The 21,144-nt window shown below is 38.6% G+C and overlaps 1 protein-coding gene and 1 long non-coding RNA gene across 10 annotated transcripts in view; one reads left to right on the top strand and one right to left on the bottom strand.

The window, feature by feature from the left end:
• Positions 1-21,144, top strand: part of TMEM117 (transmembrane protein 117) — a 496,200-nt gene that overhangs the window by 116,207 nt on the left and 358,849 nt on the right. For all 5 annotated transcript variants that reach the window (XM_077870369.1, XM_077870370.1, XM_077870368.1 and 2 more), the window contains one exon: positions 6,472-6,604. In XM_077870369.1, the coding sequence (XP_077726495.1) occupies positions 6,472-6,604 (133 nt within the window). The remainder of the gene's footprint in view (positions 1-6,471; positions 6,605-21,144) is intronic.
• LOC144296966 (uncharacterized) lies at positions 819-11,422 on the bottom strand. Of its 5 annotated transcripts, none has more exons than XR_013363933.1 (5): positions 10,213-10,289; positions 6,916-6,976; positions 3,733-3,800; positions 1,000-1,406; positions 819-894 (listed from the first exon to the last, which is right to left on the bottom strand). It is a non-coding gene; the product is annotated as an uncharacterized LOC144296966 (long non-coding RNA). The 5 variants fall into 5 exon arrangements; XR_013363930.1 differs by having other exon boundaries at positions 3,733-3,838; positions 10,213-10,287; XR_013363932.1 differs by lacking the exons at positions 6,916-6,976; positions 10,213-10,289 and adding an exon at positions 11,287-11,422.

Here is a 21,144-nt window from a genome sequence, read left to right as displayed (position 1 = left end):
AAGGAGGAATGGATTTAGGGATAGGAAGGTTCAGGTTGGAGATAGGGGTGGAAATTTGGAATACTGAGTTTGAATTTGTATACAGAGTTTGAATTTCTACTGTGTAGAACATTCAGGAGGAGAGTGAAGAACTCTTTCAGTGTGAAGCTTGGGAGGAAAAGTTTGTGCTGGAGATACTGAATATTAAACCCACAACAGTGGATGAGATCATGTGGTGATTTGAGAAAGGGAAACCCTGAGGACAGACCATGGGAAACATCATAATTTATGGGACAAGTAGAAGAAGAGATGCCTTAAAAAGTGACTGGGAATAATCGGGAAAGTAAAAAAAAGAACAAAGGGTATTTGGTGGTAGAGAATCCAAGGTAGTGTCAAAAATGGCAAGAGTGAACTGCTATGTGAACTGCTCTATATTGTATTGTGTCCCTTTGTTGTTTAACAGTTGGACAAATATTTATCTAAGACATGCTACGTGCCAGTGCCATGGCGATACTAGCAGGGAAGAAGACAAATATGTTCCTCGCTGTGTTACAGTTTGTGGATGGGTGTGGCACACACAAGTAGACAATAAATTATACAAAGTCTTGGGCCTTAGGTGTTCTGGGGTTGAGCTGTGTGAGTGATGGCATCATTGCCAGCAAGATGTATGTTCCCCCATGTTTTACTTACAGAGTTTTTCTTTTGGAAACTGTGTGCCCTTTCTTGTGGGCAGGTCTTAATTTTCCTTCTAGGATCTGTCCATCAGCATTTAATTTGATGCAGATATTTTACCATATATTCTACTGAATACTAGGGATATAAAGAAAGACCAGGAAGTAAAGAGTCCATGTGGGCCATTTTAAAACGCCTTTTATTTTCCTTCTCTGGGCCTTTGATCCATTGGTCTTCTTGTATCTGGTAGGGTAAAAGTAGTTTCAGTAATTAAAATCTCCAAAATATACAATGGGTGCATCCCAATTGAATTTCTCACCCATATAAAGCTCACAACATGGCAGGTACCTTTGTTCTAAGCAGCGATTCAAGGACTCAGGGATCTTCCATCTTATGGTTCTGCTGTTTTCAACAATGTTTGCCATTCTTGATTTACATTTATAGATCAGTGTAGTGCTAGGTAGTTAATTTAGTCTGGCTCTAGGAGTGTCACGTGTGACATAGGCTTAGCTACTCATTGCTCTTCATAACTGTGTCAGTGGTAATTGGTTCAGGACCCAAACAAGGTCAGTGAGAGTGAACCACATACCTTTCTTTAGAAATAGTGGAGCAAAAGCATTATGTTTTTCCTCTCTGGAAAAAAACGAAGGCACATGACTCAGGATTGCTAGAATCATCTTGGGTCTACAGAGGGGGTACGTGTGAACATGTTGGAGGAGCTGGCTATGATGGTGCCTCACCTTGAAGAAATCAAGCTGGGAAATGGAGATAAATCAAGCCTTGGTTATATTATTTGAGTGCTGGATCAAGCCTTGCTTGAAGTCATTTCATTTCTTTAGTTAAGCTAAATGTACATTATTTTCTGAACATATATGTTAAGGAGAAAATTAATTGCTTTTTTTTTTTTTTAGGGAACAAACATGATGCTTAGAAAATGAGAAGCCAATAAAGACTCGTATAATTTAAGCTGGTTTTTAGTGTTTTTTCTTCTCTTCCCTTTTCTTCCCCCTTATCCATCCTTCCTTCCTTCCTTCCTTCCTCCTTTCCTTTCCTTTCCTTTCCTTTCCTTTCCTTTCCTTTCCTTTCCTTTCCTTTCCTTTCCTTTCTTCTTTTTTCCTCTCCTTCCTTTCCTTTCCTTCCTTCCTTCCTTCCTTCCTTCCTTCCTTCCTTCCTTCCTTCCTTCCTTCCCCTTCCTCCTTTCTCTGTTATTTGCAACAGAGAACATTCTTACTGGTATGTGGAATGCCTGCTATTCCAACTTTGACCACTTTTTTGACTTCAGCAAATTAAAAGTTTTTAAATAGCTGTAGATTACATTTTTTCTTACATATGTATCCATTAAGTACATTCATGGATACATTATGTATATGGTGGGCCACATCATATGTAGGAGATTTGGGGGCAGGAGACTTAATAGATAGTGGTATCAATTTCAGTTTGAAGTCCTCTTGAGGAAAGTGCCACCTTCATTTGTTCTTTTATATTTCTTGGCCGGGGTCTTATGTGTAATCCCATAGTTTTTCCTCTATATTATGTAAATCTTGCCCTGATTCCTGCTTACCAAGGTGGGCAGAGAGTACAATACTGGTAATTTTTCACCTTACCTTTTTTATCACTAAAGTTTAGAATAGTCCCAAGGCTGCAGGGGTCCTGGAAACAGATCCTTCTGTCTGTATTTACCTGTTCCCTTCTTCTACTGCTGCTTGGGTGATGGTCTTTGGCCACCTCTTTGGCTCTGTTCTATGGTTTAAGACATTGTTGGTTTGCAACCTTGAGGATTTCTCAAAATCTGACACTGGCTCCCATACATGGAGGGCAAGGAGAGTCTGAAGAAAGCAGCAGAGACCTCCCAATTGGGAGGTGGCAGTTTTAATAAGCAAAAGAACATTTACGAGGCTTGCCTTCGGTGGCCACAAGATGGATAGATCTCGGCGCTTGCCCTCCGCAATCTTAAAAATTCATATAGAGGCCTTAACTGAGTTCAGGCACTTAGACCATCTGGGCAGTTTCAACAACTCATTGCTCTCTCAAGGCTGCATCGTTAAAAATAGCTCCCACTGTGGGAATGGTGGTAGAATGAATGTTCCAATGACAGGGGAAAGGGATCAGGAGCCTCGGATTGCCTAAGTTTGGCTGAGGGTCACCTGGTGATTTTGTTCTCTCGAAGACCTCCTCTAGCAGTTGGCTGGGTCCTACCCAGGTTGTTGTGTTCCTAATGGAGGTTGGTGGCAGCCCTACTGGGCTTACACCCTTGGGGCTAGCTGAGTCTCCTTACCTGACTTTCAACGCCATGACTCTTGATACTTTGGCTTTTACCAGCATCCAGGAAATCAAATTCAAGTGATGTTCTGCTCCCTTAGAGGCCTAAATCTTTGGATCTTCCATGAACCTAGAAGCCCTCCCTCCATTGAATCCCTTGCTTTAACAAATTCCCAGAAGTAGGGCTACTCCCATGTCTTATGTGGAAACACAGACACTTCTACTTCTCTTCCTCTGAGATTGTTTATTTCTTTGTCAAGGCCTCCTTGTGAGAACCACACTTGAACAAAAGGTACCCAGAACTCAGGATAAAAGTCTTGGTTGTAAGGTAGAAAGGAAATATTCCTTTTTCTTTAGCTGATGAGAACACAGCAGTCAAAATCCCCCCTACCCCAAAACCAAGTTTCTCCATAGTTCTCCCTATTATATTTGTCTCTTTTTATTTTCCATTACATATGTGGGTATTCGTATATTTTAAAATATGCTTTTAGATCATTAATCTTGTTAGAATTTTATGACATCTTACTGGCCTTAAACCTACTGTATTTCCAGGAAAGACTGAGGTTTTAGGGTATTTTGGTTGACTTTAACTGGATTCATAACAGCCAATCCCTGTGTCCTCCAACACATATACAGGCATGTGTACCAACTTAATACTTCTGCTTGTTCTTAGATTCATTTTCCAATTATCTTGACCATATCATAGGTGATGGTCCATATAGTCCCAGACAAATTTTATTAAAATAAATATACACTATATTTACAAATATGTCTATATGAGTAAAATAAATATCACTTATGACCTTATCAGAATGTACTCACCTTCTTAGTGATGCCTTTTACTATTGTTGGCTTATAAAGGCTGTCTTCAGTTATTTACTGCAACTCCTCTAAAGGAAAAGTGTTATAAAATTCTGAATTCTGTGACCTACAGAAAAGGTGGCACATAATTTATTACCCAAACCAGTACACCTAAGAAAGGAAGGGGGCATTATTAATAATTATGTCAGAACAACAGTTATAAGCCAGGATTGTCCCAGGCAAACCAAATGTATGGTCATACTGCAGGGCAAAGACAGCACATTTTCATGTGACATCTTTAGGCAACACTGAGGTTCTTGATTTTGATTGGCTTGCATGAGAAGTCACTCATGACAGCAGCCAGTTGATGGAAATCCATGTATATGTGTTTCTAGCAACAAGATGGACACTCAGTAAGTTAACCTTGAAGTAACTTATGGGTAATTTTTATGAGATTTGACTCAACATTTGAGCCACACCAAGTCCTGTCCTTCATATATTGCAGCACTTTTATTATGCGTTGCAAGTGAATTTCAAGCCATGTTAGCCTGCCATTTTGTTCTAATGACTCTAATGACTGAAATTAGTGCCAGACAATGAGCTTGGCAATGACAGCATAAATGGTACTGTCACATTTCCTTTTTTACTAACTTTGTGTTATTTCAGCTAGTGTACAGTTAATCTACTACATTTTATTTGCGAAGCACTCTTCAATTGCCAGCATTATGATTTGACTTTTAAAGTATATCCATTAGTAATTTTTTTGACATATGCATATGTTAAGAAGGAAATTCACATTTAAATTTTCAAGGAACTCTAATTGCTGGTCTTTGCTGTTCTTAGGTATAAACTGCTGAATTAAATTAATCTTAGCTTGAAGTTGAAAGAGTTTGTAGCAAAGGGAACTTTGAACATAGAGAGCCCATGAGTCCAAAATAAGATCCCATTTTTATTAATCACTGAAATAATGATGGACTTCAAACACCTTCCTGCCTTGCCCTCCACTGGATTTCTAGTACCTAGAACCATGACTGACATGTAATTAAACATGTTCAATATTTTGTTCAACGACTGAATAATATTCTTCACAGTTTGTTTATGACATTTATGGAATGAGATTTTTTTACTCTCAAGCATTCTTTGCTTAATATCTATTTATCATATTCCTGACAATGTATTGTGTGGAGGCTTGCAGATCTCTGGCTTTCCATAACTATTGATTCAATTAATCAGCAAGTTCTGTGATGTTGTAATTTGCTCTGCTAGTATCGTTTGCTTCAATAGATAGTTTTCCACATTCTTCATTTTGTTGTCAGTAACGTTCCTTCTGATTTTCAGATTTGCCCTTTGCTTATCTTGTGCAGGCCAAGAAACCGGATGATGTAACCAGATCTCCATTTTTTTTTTTTTTTTGCTCTACTTAAAGTGTTGGCTAAGGTAATGTTTCTGGTTTCCAAATGAAACCTAAAGTGCTATTTTAATAAAAGTGGAGTACAAGAAAATCTTGTAATTAAATCTTAAGAGATTTCTTCCTATCCTCAGTAACCTACATGAGCGCTACTGTCTATCCCTAGAGAGACAATTTCCAGGTGGAAATATGTCTATATTTTTCATAACTTTTGACGTATCATGAATAAAAAGGGTATATTTTCTCTAGTGAGAAAATCTGTTATGAGATTTCAGGCCTACTCTCTTTTAATTGTAGTTCATATATGTGTATCATCTCCCTTATCATCATTTAGATAACTTTCTCAGGAATGGAAATAAGCATACTAGACAAAGTTGATCTTAGGAGAAGCCAGGGTGACCTATGTTCATTTTTTTTCTTACTCTCAAGGTTTGTCATCTTTCTCACCTTTCAGGACAGTGATGTTCTCATTTTTCTCCTCTGCCGTAAATCAAGAAATGTTTCTGCATTAATTCTGATATTAGTACTGTTTACTTTGGTATTCACCTATACACCTTTTCCTTCCTTGAAATATTTGCATTTTAACGTTCTTTCTAATTTTAGCATTTAGCAATTCCTAAATGGAATTTTAGGCATCAAGGTGGAAGTAAACTTTTGCTGGGAGCCGCACCAAGCTCCATAACACCTGTGCATGCTGCCCTCTCCTCCCCTGACCCCTGCCCTTCGACTCCTACATCTGTGCATAGGTCTATGTGCAGGTGTGAATGTTCTAGCTACTAGTGAGACTGTGTCATCTGTATCTGATGACAGAAACTATATTTTTCCTTTTTAAATTTTCATGTACCTTCAACAATTGGATCTTTGTATTAGTGAATTCTGCCTTGGTTTTGTTGTCTGGTCAGCCCTGGGAGTGGGTCTATGGAAGCAAAAGGAAATTCTGTGGAACTTAACATCCCTACCATTTGCCTGAAGTAGATTCAGTATACAAGGAGCCGAAGACACGTTTGTGCAATAGAAAACAGCAGGTGGCTGTGCTCTAATTCCTCTTGTTTTCAGGGCAGCCTAATGAACTATTTCTGAACTATCCTGGAGTCTCATGTTAGTATTGTTGGCTCCAGGGTGATATGGGGGCTGTCTTGGACTTCATCCATGATCACTTATTGACAAAAGACCAGAAAGGATATTTTTTTTTTCCAGAAAGGTATTAATAGAGTAGTTTGACCCATAAGGCAATTCTATGGCAAAGACTTCAGAATATAGTGAGATAAGAGAGATTCAGTAAACGAAAACAAAGATATATGAATTGTTAAGTCGTGATGGATACTGATTTCTAATAATATCTTATATTGCAGGTCAGTTGCTCCGGTTAAAAATGTTTCGAGAGGATCATGGGTCATGGATGACAATGTTCTTCAGCACAATTCTGTTTCTCTTCATATTTTCTCATATCTACAACACGATTCTTCTAATGGATGGGAACATGGGGTAGGTTATCTTTCCCCTTTCTACTGTGGTGAGTGTTATGTTTGAAACTCGTAAAAATTCAAAGAGAATTTTTTAGTTTGTAGTAGTCGAAATCTTCACAAATATTCTGTTAATAAAGATAATCTGTGCATTTTTCTTACATAAGACGTTTGGAGTCTTTTCTCCAAGGAGCTTATAGCATTCCACAATCCTTACCTTGTGTTCCTTCTACTTGAGGACTTCTCTGTGGGGTAGTTTGAGGGCAGGTGACAATTTCAGGATAGTCACAGAGAGTATGAGAATCAGGAAATCTTACTGACGTTTATACTCACATTTAGTAAAGCTGGGCGTAGATGAAGGTCTTCAGATTTGCAATTCCATGCTCTGCAAGGCCTGATTAAATAAAAGTGTTTGATACTCGTGGCATTTTTTTTTTTTAACTCTCTTGATAGTTCCAACAGAGAGACCTTTGTTATAAATGGGTCATTTTAAAAGTGGGCCACCCTGTATTAAATCCAGAATTGTGATCTATACTTATCAAATCACCGATCAAATCACCGTGGCATGAAGACGTGCTAACAAGGAGATTGTAAATTTTTTTTCTTTTGATACTTTCTCCAATTCTTGGTTTGCTGCTAGTAACTTTTAAGAACAGAATATAAGGAGAATGGTTTAGCTTACAGCAATAAGAATTAGGTTAGTGACAAGAACAAACCATTTTAGATACTGTTGTGCACTGAAATAGTTCCTAAGGAAGGTTTTCATCTATTCTCCCCAATAGATTGGAAAACTAGGTAATATTGTTTTCTTCTAAATGTAGACAAGGCAAGATTGTCTGAGTTCTGGAGTGCAATTGTTTTGATGTTATGTATAGATTTTAGCCAGCGCTGCTCCCTGCTGAGAGGGATAGCTCAATTAAAGTTTTATTGTTTTTCCTCACCATTAAAGAAAATGAATAATAAAGGGAGAAATTCAGGCAGGTGATATTTAGATCAACTGTTCAGGCTTTAAGAAGTAATGGAAATGCGTTGTTTGTGATTATTTCTTGGGTTTCAAATAATGCCATTCACTGGGTCTCTTTTTATTTTTTATTTATTTTATTTTTTATTTTATTTTATTTTTTATTTTATTTTATTTTTTTCACTGGGTCTCTTTTTTTTATTTATTTATTTATTTATTTATTTATTTATTTATTTATTTTAAATTTTTATTTATTTATGGGTCTCTTTTTAAATGGTGGAGTTAGACTCTAACCGAGGCTAGTCAGGACAAGCCTCAGCCTTAGTGCAGCACCTGTAATGATGGAAGGGGGTGTGGTGCTCTTAGAATCACCCAACACAGGTGGAAGTGTGTCAGAGACGTGTTGTGTACTGTCAGTACTGGGACTAGAAGGGGAAAGGGGATTTTTTTAAAGTTCTTGCTGAAAACAGTACATTAAAGTTGTATATAAAATATATAGTCTCTGCTTGGAAGTTGACTTCTCTTTTTTTTTATTTTTAAAATTTTTTTATTTTAGGGAGGTCTTTGCTAACCATAAGTACTTATTCTGAGGAAAGAAGCAGATTTAAGAGTAATAAATTAAATGCAATGCTAGATAATCCTTGGCACACTGTGAAGCACTCAATAGCTGATAATAAAATCAGTCTGACGGAGGGGTAACAGTTATTAAGCACCCAGTACCAGTACTCAGTTAAACCTCTCAATGACCCTGCACAGTAGGTATATTTATTATGTCCGTTTTACAGATTAGGAAACTGGGGACCAGAGATGTTTTTTGTCACCTGTCTAAAGTTGCATTATAATTCAGTCTCGACTTTAGACAAACAAGGGGGAGTCGAGCTATTAAGTGGTGAATTCTGGTAATACATCCTACTCTCAGGCTGGCACAGAGTTGATTGCTGGTTGATTCTGTTACTCAATCACTAAGTCAATTAGTTTTTCTTTGTATTTTTCTCTTTCAAGCTGAGTTTGAAAATTGAAAGAAGTAGGAGGTATACGCAGGAAATAGAATTTATGTGTGTCTGTCTTAACTAAAATCAAAAGTGATTCTTTTTCACTTCGGACTAAATACAGTATTCCATAGTCTCACTAACTCTTGAACTCTTCACCAATATGCCTCATTCTTGTTCAGAAGGATCTTTTCCTGAAAGGACATTTTAATGGTGTCACTTTTTAATGTTTTTTTGAAATCCAAAGCAAGGATTTGGACAAATGGTTTAGTTCTACTAATAAAACAAATTATCATGTAGAAAAGACGTATTACCAACTTTAATGATGCATGCCATTTGAACTAGTGAGTACTGTAAGGGAGGCATGTAAATTTGGAGGAAAATCAGGTTTTAGGGAAATGAATACAACTATGCTTTTGGGGTTCTCGAGGAGACATCATGTTATCTGAAGCATTGCCTCATCGCTTTGTAAGGCAAGGAGTGATGGAGTCAGAGGCTGTGGGAAGAATAATAGGCATATGGATATCACGACTAATTTTATGTCAGAGGATTGCTGGTAATGGAGGGGAATCCTGGGTTCTTTACAATGATTTTGATCGGCATCGAGGATTCCAATTTGTCCTGGTTTGTGGCTTCCTTAGGATTTTGAAGAGGATTTCCTAGAATAATTTGCTATTTTCCTTTTTTCCCCAATTTTAGGATTGGTTGTAAATTTAGGTTCAGCCAGAGTCCTTTGATCTCTCCTTCATTCTCTAACAAAAAGCCTAGGTTTATCTGACGGAACCTCAAGAGTTTTAGCCAGAACTGACTTGGTAAGAGTCAAGTTGCTTGCTCCTGGTCTTCTCATTGGAGTGAGTTCCCTAAAGTGTGCGCTAGCTATATGGCATTAGCCATCTCTGGGGAGAGAGGCAGTTGGATGGAGAGGGAAAGAGGTGGGTTAGCTGACTGAGCTAAAAGGGACCAAGGCTCAGACACTCCATATTTCCTACCACTGTGGGGAAGGTCTCCCCACCTTTGATTCTCTTTATAGCCCCTCTAACCCACACACCACCAAAATGCTGCTATCTTTGTAACTTCTTTTATCTGTTGAATCACCAAGGTGAAAGTAAATTTATCTTTCCATAAAGGTTTGAGGTTGTAGGTCAGGATTCTGCTGCAGGAAGGCTCTGATCCTTGGTAGAGTTTTACATTCTAGACATTTTATGAGCAACTTCTTTTTTACACGGTGGCAATGCAGGTAGGCTGTCCTACTACAAAATCCTTAGAGATACTGGAAAATGTAACCTGATAGAGTCTGCACAGCTCTGCATAGCTGAGCTTACCCAAAGGGCAAAAAAAGGAAGAAGGATCTGAAAAAGCAGTAAGCCTACGTAGTGATGCTCAGAGGTGGTGATATAGGGGTATATGAGTCTAACCCTCATGCCAGGACCAGAGATAAGGATCTGGGCTCATTTTAGGTGAGAAGTTGAAGCAGACACTCCCACCTTCAATGTTTCTGCAAAGTGCTGCAGAGAAGGATGGACTGGAAAACATATAGCTGCCAGCACAAGCAGCGTCTGGGAGGTTTGTCTGACTTAGGCTGCGCTTTGGGTGGAAAAACAAATCTTCTGGGAAATTCATAATCACAGTTGTGGTTTTATGGTTTTAATATACATTCTCTTTGGGATTTTAGAACCTCACCAGATCCCCGGCCATTCTTTTTTCTGTTTCAGGTTCCTGCTTTTCTCTGGAACTCCCCCAACCCCCATTTCTAGAATTCTGGAACTCCAGAATTCCAGAAAGCTTCCAGATCTAGTTCATAATACAGAGCAGTTTAGTTCTCTTTCATCTCTCTAGTTCATAATACAGAGCAGTTTAGTTCTCTTTCATCTCTCTTTTTGTCTACTTTGATTTATCTGAGACTTTTTCTTAACCAAAATCACATTAATGCCTTTTGTAGTCAAAAGACCCAATACTCCAAGGAGAATGTTGCTGCCTTGGAATCCTGAAGGGGCTGCTGCCACAGCATTTTGGTTTTGTTTATTTAGTTCTAATTTTTTTTAAGGTTTTATTTATTTATTTATTTATTTATTTATTTATTTATTTATTTATTTATTTGAGAGAGACAGAGAGCCTGTGTGTAAGGTGGGGGAGGGGCTGAGGGGGAGGGAGAGAGAATCCCAAGCAGAATCCAGGCTCTTGTGGCCCCGATGACATGGGGCTCAATCTCACAACCCTGAGATCAGGACCTGAGCTGAAATCAGGAGTTAGGCCCTTAACCAACAGAACCACCCAGGCACCCCGGTTTTGTGTTGTTTTTAATGTAGTAAACTGTCCTTTTTCCTTTTACTCAACTGATGTTTAATGAACTCTCTTTTTTTTTTTTAAGATTTTATTTATTCATGAGAGACAGAGAGAGAGAGAGAGAGAGAGAGAGAGAGAGGCAGAGACACAGGCAGAGGGAGAATCAGGCTCCATGCAGGGAGCCTGACGTGGGACTAGATCCCAGGTCTCCAGGATCAGGCCCAGGACTGAAGGCGGCGCTAAACCTCTGAGCCACCCGGGCTGCCCTAATGAACTGTCTTTTGAGAGAGTAAAGGGAAGACACTCAAAGAGGCAGAGCAATCAGTCAAGTTGAAATTAGGGTTATGCGGTGATCACAGTTCCACAATATGCTGCATTGTCCACGAACAGGACTGGAACCCTCAAAAAAGTGAGACAGTAGTAGGAAAGAAACATGAAGAAACCATTTTCTTCCGCAGTGCTGGGACTTGCCTTGGTTAAGAATGATTCTAAATGACTCCCTCCATCCGCAGCTTTTCTATTTAGAAAACTGTTTGGCAGAAATAAAGAGAGATGTGCTCCAGAGTTCATGTTGGGGTCTTTACTGACCAGAAACTGAGCAAGTCCTACAGGGCTGGGAAGAATTTTTACCCTTTGTGACCTCATCTTTCCAAAGAACTTCTTCATCGTGGAATTTTCACAGCATCCATCCATATAGTGTAAAACCCTAATTTAGGAAAGGTTTGCCTCTCCTTCTCAAATATCTCGATTTCCCAAAGAATAACATGTATAATATAGAGAGAATGAAACGGTAGGAGAGCTGAAGTGTGCATGTTCAGGTTATGTTCCTATAAAAGGATTCTGAAAAGAACCACTTGATGGCAGCAGAGGGCATGTTTTCAGAGCGCCTCGCCTCACCCTTTTGCAGGCAATCCTGCAGACCGTCTTGGTCCTTTTGAATTTCTGAAACTTGCCTTGAAGTGTTTGCCTTCCTCATTGTTAATGGACTTTTTGAAGAAATCCACCTAGTGGTATCTCTAAGAAGCACTTAATATGTGATGTGCTTGGCCCCTTTCTCTGTTCTAAAATAAGTTTAAATAATAGTATATATAAACACATATATGCCCATGTACAGATCTACATGCTTATAGACTTATTCCAGTATCGCAAGGATAAATACTGTCTTTAGCACTGAGGAAATCAAACAATTGGCAAACCTAACATTTCTTCTGTGAACTGGAATACGTTTCCAAAGAGTACATTCTATTTAGGGCAGGATATGAAGAAGCTGATGTTTTCTAGGGCTAATGATAAAGAAAGTTTTATTTTTCCTGATACACAGCCTTTTCCAGAGAAGTGTTGCAAATATTAATTAGTACATCAATATGGGTTAGGCGTTGCAGAGACAAAAATTGAGAAATGAGCCAAAGTGATTTAGGCAATTTCAAAAATAAGTATTAGTATTCATATTCAGAACCTGGAAAATAATGATGGTAAGAATTAGGTGATGGGTGTAATGAAAATGGAATAGATTGTCTCACCTTTCTGTTTCTCTTCTAATCAGTTTTAGTAAGTAAGAACTTACGTGGAGCACTCATTAAATGTCTGGGTGTGGTGAGTATGCTCTAAGGGTGACTGACTTAGGGGAGGTGACAGGAGAGAATATTCATTTACTTCTTTATTTATATTAATTTAAATTCAATTAGTCAACATATAGTACATCATTAGTTTCAAATGTTGTGTTCAGTAATTCATCAGTTGCGTATTACATCCTGTGCCCTCCTTAATGCCCATCACCCAATTACCCCAGCACCCCCGCCACGTCCCCTCCAGCAACCCTCAATTTATTTCCTAGAGTTAAAGTCTCTAATGGTTTTTCTTCCTCTCTGATGACTCCCCATTCAGTTTTCCCTCCTTTCACCAGTGACCCTCTACACTGTTTCTTATATTCCACATATGAATGAGACCATATGATAATTGTCTTTCTTTGATTTATTTTGCTCAGCAGACAGAAGGGAATGTTTAGAATAAACATTATTCTAAATAATGTTTATAATAACCTCACTTTCCATGGGGTGCCTGGGTGGCTCAGTGGGTTAAAGGTCTGCCTCTGGCTCAGGTCATATTCCCCGGGGTCCTGGGATTGAGCCCCGCCTTGGGCTCCCCACTCAGCATCAAGTCTGCTTTTCTCTTGTCTTGTGCTCTCTCCCTCTCTTGTTCTCTCAGATAAATCAGTAAAATCTTTTTTTTTTTTTTTTTAAGACACTTTCCTAAAATCTAAAATGCTATGGCTTTGATGCACAGAGGGGGCAGCAAAAGCAAGCAAGGATGAATAGGAAAAATAAACAAGAGACTGGCATGGACTTGTCCACAGGCTAGATGAAATTGTTCAGGCTCTAATGCTTCCTCAAGTGTACACGCACAGCTGCCCTAGACCTTACCCCCTACGCTCTTATCCTCATTTTGTAAAGAATGACTGTTGCTCTGGCCCATCGGTGCATCCACATGTTGTATCAGAAAAGACTCTGATTTATAGTTTCACTGTCTGTTGCCAGAGGTATAGGTTCCAGCCCATTATTTTTCCCAAAGCTGAGTTACACTTTAATGGAAAAATTCAGGGTGAAATTTCACTCCAGGCAATACTTTTTTCTTTCCTAAATTCACTATTTTTAAAACCTGCGCTTAATGCTTTTAGATTCCTTGCTCAACCTTTTTTTTTTTTTTTTTTCTCTCTCTCTTTCTCTCTCCTTAGTGACTACTGATCTAGAAGTAGCAGCCCTTGTGCATGTTTTTTTCTGTTCAGGGCCATGATTTTTCACTTGCTGCTGCTTTTCAAGTACAAAGTTGGTTGACCTGAGACCATTGTTTACACTGGTTGCTTCACGCCGAGGAACGGATGTTTGTGTGGGTGTTTCTGTTTGTAAAGGTGCTAAATTTATTTTGAGAAATGGCAAGAAAATTTTCAAATAATCTTTAGCAATGTGAAACTGTACAGTTTTTGTATGACCTAAACCAACAAAATTATTGATGTTCAAAATTGTAGTAAATGAGAAAAGAGATATGTTATTTTCCAAGGGATGAACATATGGGGATGGGTAAAGGATGGGAGGCCCTGGACAGGGTTCAGGAGCTAGGGTGAGGAGAATGCTTGGCTGTAAGTATTCAGGAAGCCTGCAAGTACTTGAGTCAATAGCTGAAAAGCTTGATTGGCTGCTAATACAAGGCTGAATGCAAATTCTGCTGGAGTGGTGCTTTAAATAATTTGTTGGCTTCATTCTTAATTAGGCTAAACATTGACTTGCTTGTACGATTAATTCACAATAATAGCACAATTAATTACTAAGGCTGGGAGTAAGTGGCCAAGCTGGTTGCTGAGAATGGACTGGTGAGCAGAAAAGCTGGAAATAGAATGGCTGAGTCTAGTCAAGGGGGCTGACCCAGTGGAGTGCTGGAGGGAGGGGGGCAGGCTTGGTGAGAGAGGGAGGGGGGGAAGGAAACTAGGGTAGGAGGGAGAGGGTCAGGGCAAAAGGGAGACTTATTCAGCCCAAAGCACTATAGCAATAGGGCGCAGTTTGCTGCTTTTAATACTCTTGGTTTCACATTACTTGGTTTTGGTGGTATAAAGGTAAAATAGCACAGCATACTCAAATTATCACAAGTTTACTGTTAGTGTAGTCCTAATGAGGTTTGAAAAACATTAATGAAAAACACAATCAATGTTGCATCCTCATTACTGTGTTGGAGTGCATTACTATCTGTCCAGAATCGACATTGTTTTGACACCCTTAAGAGGTGTTCCGCGATCATTGTTTTTAGTTGTTTATTTCAACGGCCTCATTAAATAGCTTATCAGCTTGTTACAGGGGAAAAAATTCTGAACAAGGAATCAGGATACCTGGATTTTAGCCCCGTCTTAGCCACTCACTGGCAAAAATAACTTGGAAAAGTTAGATTGTTTCTCATTTTGAAGATATGAATTGTTTGTAGGGTTGTTACTAGGTTTACTATCAACAGCCTCATCCTCATTATTATTAATCTTGGGGAAACGCAAGCTACTGAGGTGGAGAAACAAACTAAACTTAATCTTGGTTGCCATCAGCTTTGTTTTGTATGGAAGGCAAAGCGATGTAGTAGAAATAGCATGAACTTTTGCCCTGATACTCTTTTGCTATGTGGCCCTAACAAACTTCACTTTCTGAACCTCATTTCCACTGATGTAAAATGGGGATATTAGGACTATCTTAGGGTTGTTGTGGATGTCACAGAAGACAGTGTATGCATAGCAGTTGGTATGGAACCCACCATATAATGAGCTCCCAGTATATGTTGCTTTTATAATAAGAGAATGTGTATTTTAGTTTCTCAAGTACTTTAGCTCTCAATAAATATTAATTGTTGTGACAATAACAGTAAGTACTTAGGTCAACAGATTAGGTCAACATAATGAAGTGAAGTAATTTATGTCAGTCATCTTATTGCATTATCATCATACAGCTATGTTGATTATTATCAATTTTATGCGAAATGCCCAAATAAATGCCTAGCACCAGTAGGTCTTCAATAAATGTTAATTTCTGATGCCATAATACATAATCTTAAATGTAATTGAATTAAGGAGTCAAATTAGTATATGGAATACATACACCCAGTTCAAATGCTATCAGTGCATCTTTATGAATATACATAAACTGTTCCTTATTTTAGTTTTCATCAATGAAAAGCAAATACAGAGAGCTAATATAATATGTCATCAGGATTCAGAAGAGGAAATCAAACATTTATTGAGTTACTAAACCATTATTTGCTAAGTTTGACTTTTTTGAAAAGAGGAAACATTTGGTGGGATTATGGGAAATATGGGAATTAATGATGTGACAGTTATGCATGCGTGCAGTGTGTGAGTAGCCATTATCTAGAGACTATATAATAATGAATATCTTTAATTTCCATCTCAATTCCTTTTTCACAGTGGTGAACATGTAGGAAATAATTATTTTCTAGGCATGAAAAGTTGATGTATATGACAGCCTGAGGCTTAAGCCTTATGATAAGTTATATAGTTTATTTATTTATTTTTTAAAAGATTTATTTATTTATTCATGAGAGACACACAGAGAGAAGCAGAGACATAGGTAGAAGGAGAAGCAGGCTTCCTGCAGGGAGCCTGGTGTGGGACTCCATCCTAGGACCCTGGGATCATGACCTGAGCCAAAGTAGACGCTCAACCACTGAACCACCCGGGTGCCCCCGTAAGTTAGTTCAGTTTAATAAATTAATAAGAGAGACCCAGCATGAGCTGAGAAAGTTACATTTCTATGACAAGTCATAGTTATTCTTGAGGGATTGATGAAAACCAGTAAATGGAATTCTATGAATGAAATATTTCATCATTCAATTAGTTCCGTGTCAAGGTAACATCAGTTAACAGCACAGTTGTGTCCACTGCTCTGGCTGCTTAGTCAGGAATGTCTACAACTTCTTTTACCCTTGCACCAGGTCAGGAGGATAATGCCTTTTTTGTGGTGGAGATAAGTGACTTGCTTGTGTTTTCATCAAGGAAAGAATCACAGTGGAACTGGTTAACTTTCTATTTCAGTTCCCTTTAGGCTACTGCCAGAGTACCCTGACACTTTACTTTTTTCTTTTTTTCCTAGAGAAGCAAATGCACATAATATACTCGAAAAGGTTAGTTATAAAAGACATAGAAGAGCATGATATTTAAGTAACATACTGAATGAATACCCTTACCAAATTGAAAAAAAACTACTTTACATTCTTTACAATAAAAGAGCAATAACATATACATAAAATATGAAGACAGAAAGGGGTATTGGATTTTGGCCTACATTTTATAGACTACATAGTTTAATTCTCCCTCCCTAAAATGCATGTCTTAAAAGATTAAGAGGATGGTTCCCAGGTTTGTTGCAAAGTGTAAAATATTCAGCATCCTGTGTAATAACAGAAGAGAATATATATCACATATAAAATACTTATGTTCTTTGAGGAAGAATGTTAATAGATATCTTAGCTTCAGGATTATAGAGGTATTATCTAAAATATGTGCTTTATTTTGAATATGTTATAAAATATAGATTATATGTAATAGTACATATTATTTACCATACTGCTATACCTGTATATGCATATATATAATATCTGTTGTTAGATAATTAGTCTTTCTTAGTTAAGCTATTTTATGTCTGTTAGAGAATTTGATGTGTGAACATAAAGCTAAGCATTTAAAATAAATCACTGATGAGAAAGTTATAAGTACACAGAGATAAATTGTAGCAGTATGCATTTGTTGAACCTTACAGTGACATCTTTTTTTTTTTAAGATTTTATTTATTTATTCATGAGAGACACAGACTGAGAGAGAGGCAGAGACACAGGCAAAGGGAGAAGCAGGCTCCATGCAGGAAGCGCGATGCGGGACTTGATCCTGGGACTCCAGCATCACGCCCTGGGCCGAAGGCAGGTGCTAAACCGCTGAGTCACCCAGGGATCCCCTTACAGTGACATCTTAACTGAATATGTGGATATACGTAAAACTGATAAGTAAACAGGATTGCATAGGTCTTAAATGAGCGACAGATGTGATACTTCTGTTGGGATCATGTTAGGTTAATACGGGGCTCAGCAGAAAGGAGAGCACTAAACTACAGAATGTCAGCTTCTTAAACAATTTAATTGTCTGGAGAGGGTGGCCTTGGTATGACTTCACTACATCATCTAAGGTGAGTCAGTTTAGGGAAGTAATTCAACATTCTGCATGGAAGTGATTTAACTTCTGTTCACAACTTTGATGAGAACCAATCATTTGGCCCCAACCAGGAACAAGGGGGCTGGAAACTAAAATCAAACCATGTACTTGGAATAACACTACTGACTACCACATGCGACCACTCCCACCTCGACTAGGAAGCCTCTTTCTTCCTATGAATGGGTTATACAAAATGATTTTTCACAAAATCATTGTAACTATGATTTGACAGAAAGGGAATGCATGAATTTCACATGAAAACCTAGTTCTTATTCAGTTGTATACAGTGATGATATCAGATGGCCAATCAGGTCGTTAAATGTGCAGTAATTAGAGGAGAAATCTTTTGGTAGCAGGAAGGAGTGGTTTCAAGGTATCATTGGATGATCGGTAGCCAGCATGCGCTGGTTCAGTTCTTGTGCACCTCTAGTATACATTCTGATCTGGTGAGTATGTCCGTTCTGATTGGTGTTTCTCATGCTATGTCTGTCCTAAGCACTTTGAATGTCATCCCTGATTATTAGAAATAAATTTGTTGAGTTAGTGAATTTAGGAGAAAAGACGCAGGTCACTGGGACCTTATGAACTTATGGGTAAATGTATAATAAATCAGAGGAATTATGAAATGTTTTGCCTTCTTATGTCTACAAAATTGAGATAAGTCAAGAACACATTTGGAATTTGGTCAATTAGAATAGAGGATCCAACTGAGGCTGAACTTATGCACTCCTCCTGGTTGCCGTGGCAACAGGGCCCCCTTTCCATGCTAGTAATATTATAGTGTGAGTGAAGAAATAATTGGAGGTCGAGAAATATGTGTTCAAGTCAACTCCTACTTCTGGGAAAGTTAGGGAGGAGTTTGCTGAAGGCAAAGGATGAGGTCATGAGAGGGGAAGAATTTGAATTAAAAAAGAAAAAAAAATAATTAAATTGAGCCTGAGCCTGAAAGCTTCTGGGCATTGCATTGCACATAGCGATGTTTCTTCCCCGACTTTTGTTGATGGCAGAGTAGATAGTAAATCACATGGTTGCGTATCTACGTTATCTCTTCCATCCTAGCCCAGGAAAAGCACTGGGCTGGGAAATCGTGACCTGTATAATTGGCTTGGATTGGAGCCATCTGCTATGTGGATTGCTCTGTTTTCTCTTACAGCTAGCCAGGAAATTCTCATTTGCCTGGAAGGGTCAAGAGGGAGTCAAAACAGGCTTACCCATATTTTTCCTGTGACTTCAGCTTATTTGTTTTTAATATTGTCCTTAGGTGTATTTTATCCTTGCCATATATGTCTTTCAAATTCTTCTCAATAGTCTGAGCCTTTTCTGCTTTTATTAAATACATGTTGAATTTGCACCATTGCTTGGAGAATGGAGAGATTGGGGAGGGTTAGCCATGAATGCTTCTTCATTCAGTTCTGCTTTTTCCTTCTCTGAACCCTTTCCCCTAGCAAAAGAAGAGGATACAAGGTGCTCTCTCAATTCCACTCCCTGTAACTTCCAAACAAAATCACCCCCAAAAGCCAGAGTAGAAATAAAGAAGAAAACCACAAAGTATGACCTAAGAGTAGGATGATTTGGTAATTCCTTCTCCAAACCAGGACCCTTTTGAAAATGAAAAGGAGTGCTATTAATAATAGGAGACGAGGCATAAACTGTGATATCCTGTGCTATTTAAAACACCTACAATGAGTAGGAGAGACTAGAGACTGAGAGGGAAAAAGGATCATCTGGGGACCTAGAAGGAAGACTTGGCCTAGGTGCACAATGAGTATTCCTGGACAGTTGTAACTAACTTGTAGCCAAGTTCAGTGTCTAATAGGATCATGAGATTGTTTTAAAATAAAGGATCTCATTGTCCTTTTACCAGAAATAACTTGTATCAGATTAGAATAGAGTAAAAATGCGTTCCGAGGCAAAAAATAAAGTTTCAGAAATATAAAAATATTCATAGTGAAGCCTCCGGGAAGGGCTTCGTGATTGACCAAAGACGGTCAAGGTTAGGGCTGACTGGCCGAATGAATTCCATTTTCTCTTCCCATGACTATTGTTTAAGAAAATTAAAGTAAGTTCCATTTTGCTTAAGGCAAACCTATCAAGCTCCATTGTTTCTAGCTCAGATCCCAAATGGTATAAAGAGGAATCCCAGTTCTAAAAGAAGATGATAGTAACTGTATATAGTGGGCAGCCTCTGAGATGGTCCTGATGTTCTCTGCTTCTGGTATTCAGGACCTTGTGCTCCTTTCCCCTAGCGTGTAGGTTGAACCAAGTGGTTAGCTTTTAATGAATGAAATACGATAAAGTGATGGGATATTCTTTATTTTTTTTCTTTTTTAGAGAGAGAGAGAAAGAGAGAGAATATGTGTGGAGTGGGGGGGAGGGGCAGAGGGAGAGGGAGGGAGAGAATCTTAAGCAGGCTCAATGCCCAGTGCAGAGCCTGATGCAGGGCTTGATATCATGACTGTGAGATGATGACCTGAGACAAAATAAAGAGTGGGACTCAAATGAGCCACCCAGGCACCCCAGTGGATTATTATTTCTATGATTAGGCTTCCCTCTTGTTTGTCTTTTTCCTCTGTCTCTATCTCTGTCTCTGTCTCTCTCTCTCAGAGCCCATATTCTGGGGGAAGCAAAATTACCACACTGAGAGTAGTCTTTATGGAGAGGTCCATGTGTCAAGGAACTGTCCTCAGATGATAGAACCTGAGACCTGCCAGCAATCATCTGAGTGAGTTTGCAAGCCAGTCCTCCCCAAATCAAACCTTGAGAAGACTGTAGTCTCTGCTCATATGGTACTTGTAGCCTGTGACCTGCTTCTGAGCCAGAGGGCACAGTTAAACTGTGGTCAAATTCCTGACCCACAGAAATTATGATATAATAAATGTTTGCTGTTATAAACTGCTACATTTTGGGATAATTTATGCCTCAGCAGTAAATAATTAATACACTGTATTTAAATAGTAGGTTCTATTTGACAAAAATGCTCAGAAGGAAAAATACACATACACACACACACACACACACACACACACATCCAGAATGGCCACAAAACAAATTCCCTTTGTATGCTGAGTAGGAGTGCTCTTCTCCATTGTCTGCATGAATTTTATTTTCTGCTGCATTTTTTTTCTGGAAATCTTCCATGTTGTTGATGGGGAAACTTTCAAGTTGTCCCATAGGATATTAGCAAGTGATCAACATAGCACTCGGTCTCAGGCTTAGAGACCATATACTGTGTTATACAGTGGATATTTGGGAGGAGCATTACTGGTCTTTCTAATGAAAACCAGAAGAATTTTCCTGTGAGTTTTCATAAAGAGGACCCTCTAAAATGTAGAGAACATTATCCTTAAAGACATTCCTTTTTTTTTTTAAAGATTTTATTTATTTATTCATGAGAGACACGGAGAGAGGCAGAGACACAAGCAGGCTCCATGCAGGGAGACCGACGTGGGACTCGATCCCAGGACCCCAGGATCAGGCCCTGGGCTGAAGGCAGCGCTAAACAGCTGAGCCACCCGGGCTGCCCCTTAAAGACATTCCTCACAAATCCTTATAGTATATATAACAATAAATTTTAAGGAGCCATT

The sequence above is a fragment of the Canis aureus genome, chromosome 25, assembly GCF_053574225.1.
Source record: "Canis aureus isolate CA01 chromosome 25, VMU_Caureus_v.1.0, whole genome shotgun sequence".
Lineage (NCBI taxonomy): Eukaryota > Metazoa > Chordata > Mammalia > Carnivora > Canidae > Canis > Canis aureus.
Note: the sequence above shows the minus strand (reverse complement) of the source record. Positions and strands in the feature narration are given on the sequence as shown.